Genomic DNA, 2,045 nt, shown 5'->3' on the forward strand with positions numbered 1-2,045 from the left:
TGGATGTTTCTTCTGTTCTCTGGTGCTGTGAAGGGTGGCGCACGGGTGACGGGGTGGGCGGGCGGTGGCGGCGGTGCCGGATGGAGCGTGCTGGAGCCCTGCCGCACACGCACGCGCGCACCGCAGGCCTCACACAGGCGCGCGCGGGGCAGCGCAAGGGGAAAGAAAGCAACAGGCAACCGCGGGCGACGAGTTGCGCCACGGTGGCCCTTTGCGCTCTCTCTCCCCCCCGTGTCCCTCGTGCCGGCTGTGCGCCGCGGCGGCTGCTTCTCTGCCGAAGCTGAACGAGGGAGGGGGCAGAGACGAAAAGGGGGCGTGCGCTGTGGGCGCGAGGGCGGTGTGCGGCGCAGGAGGGGATCAGCGGCGGGGGAGGGAGGCCAGCAGGTAAGGCGCCCGTGAGGGGAGGCAAGGCTTGCCAGGAGGGTGGCAAGCAGTGCTCTCTGTCCACACCGCTTGCCCCCCTTCTCATGCGCCTCTGCCCCGTCTTCGCTGCCGCTGCGGCGCGCCTGTCGCGCACCGGCCCCCTCTCCCTATGTCTGTGTGCATGCCACCAGGTGGCCCACCTGCCCCAGCCGTGCACGGCTCGCGGTCTCCTTTGCCCGTCTCCTCACCACTCCCCCACACACTTCTCGCTCTGCCTCTCCCCCTCTCCTCCCCGCCCCAAAACAAACACGCACGGGCAACCGCACAACACCACGAAGCGCGTGTGCACGCAGCAGCAACAAAGACATCCCCGTGCCAAGACTCGACTCTCCTCCGCGCCCCCACTCGCCCCTTCCCATTCCTCCTCTCGTCCACATCCGCTTTACACCCGTTTTCAGGTGTGAAGGTGCGAAGATGGCGTGCAGGTTCGGCATGGTTCTCTACGTGATCTCCCAGTTCCTCGCGTTTCTCTTTGTGCTGGTGGCTACGCCGATCGACATGTTTCGCCCGAAGGGTACGAGCAGGTTCGGCAACACAGACTGCCTGACTTTGTGGGGTGAAAAGAAACACTGCTACAGCACAGTATATGATCAGAAGTCGAGCACGATATGGGCCAACTGCCCTCAGCGCGGCCTGCAGTTTCTCGTTGCTGCGGTGCTCGCAGTCATTTCCATTTTCGTGTACGGCTTGGCTTTCATCCTCGGCTTCATTATGCTGTTCTGCTGCTTTTGCCTCCGCTGGGTCTGCCTGACGCTCAACATCGTTGGCTTCGGCACCCTGAGCGTCGTCTGGGCGCTCATGGTGGTGGTCTACTACACGGATGACGGCACGCCCTGTCCGAGGCTGAGCCAAAAATATCATTTCGGTGCCGGCTTCGCTCTTTTCCTATCGACCTGGGTCAGAGATATATTCAGCATTCTCTACCTGCTGGTTACCTTCAACGCTACGGATCCGCACAGGAACAAAACGCCAAAAGATGCAAAGCAGCAGTAGGAGGGAGAGCGCAGGGGGAAGCGGTGCTCATGTCAGCGAGAGAGGGAGCCAGGGCTGCGGCTTCCGGCCTCTGCCTCACACCGCCCTCTCTCTCGCGCTGCCCTGTCGTGCGTGCGCGTGCAGACGTGCGGCGCTCCCACACACACGGACACACAGACCCCAACACGCATCCCGAGGTGCCGCTCTCGCCCCTGTTGTCCGCGCGTCTCTCCTCGCGCGCTTTCCCCCATCGCAAGCGCTCCGGCGGTGTGGCGCGTAGGAGAGAAGATGGTGCGTTGTGCCGATGCCTTGCCTCTCCCGTGCTCACGTCGTGTCATGCGCGGCGCGTGCTCTCCTACGCTGCTTGCCTGCTCTCCATCCGCACAAGGATGTGCGTTGTGTAGATGGCCGCGCACATCCGGCGCCGGCAAGCCCGTCCATGCCCGCTTCCCCCTCCTCCTCTGAGCCCCCGCCCCCCCCCCTTCGCCTTCAGTGCCTTCTCGGAATGGCCCCCCTCACGCTCGCCCGGCGCACCCTTGGCGGAGCGGAGAAGCGAGATGGTGGCGCCGTCGCTGCCGGCTGGCGAATGGGCGAGGGAAAACGAGGGCGAAGGAGAGAAGAGCACGGCCGAAGCGGGAGGGGGAGGGAGG

General features: G+C 64.8%; 1 protein-coding gene across 1 annotated transcript; it reads left to right on the plus strand.

Moving 5' to 3' along the window:
• Positions 1–837: 837 nt before the first annotated feature.
• LMXM_08_0850 (putative amastin-like protein) lies at positions 838–1,416 on the plus strand (the record flags this gene model as incomplete). The annotated part of the gene is made up of 1 exon (XM_003872591.1): positions 838–1,416. One exon carries the CDS (start codon positions 838–840, stop codon positions 1,414–1,416), a length of 579 nt encoding a protein of 192 aa, XP_003872640.1.
• Between the last annotated feature and the right edge of the window lie 629 nt (positions 1,417–2,045).

The sequence above is a fragment of the Leishmania mexicana genome, chromosome 8, assembly GCF_000234665.1.
Source record: "Leishmania mexicana MHOM/GT/2001/U1103 complete genome, chromosome 8".
NCBI lineage: Eukaryota > Euglenozoa > Kinetoplastea > Trypanosomatida > Trypanosomatidae > Leishmania > Leishmania mexicana.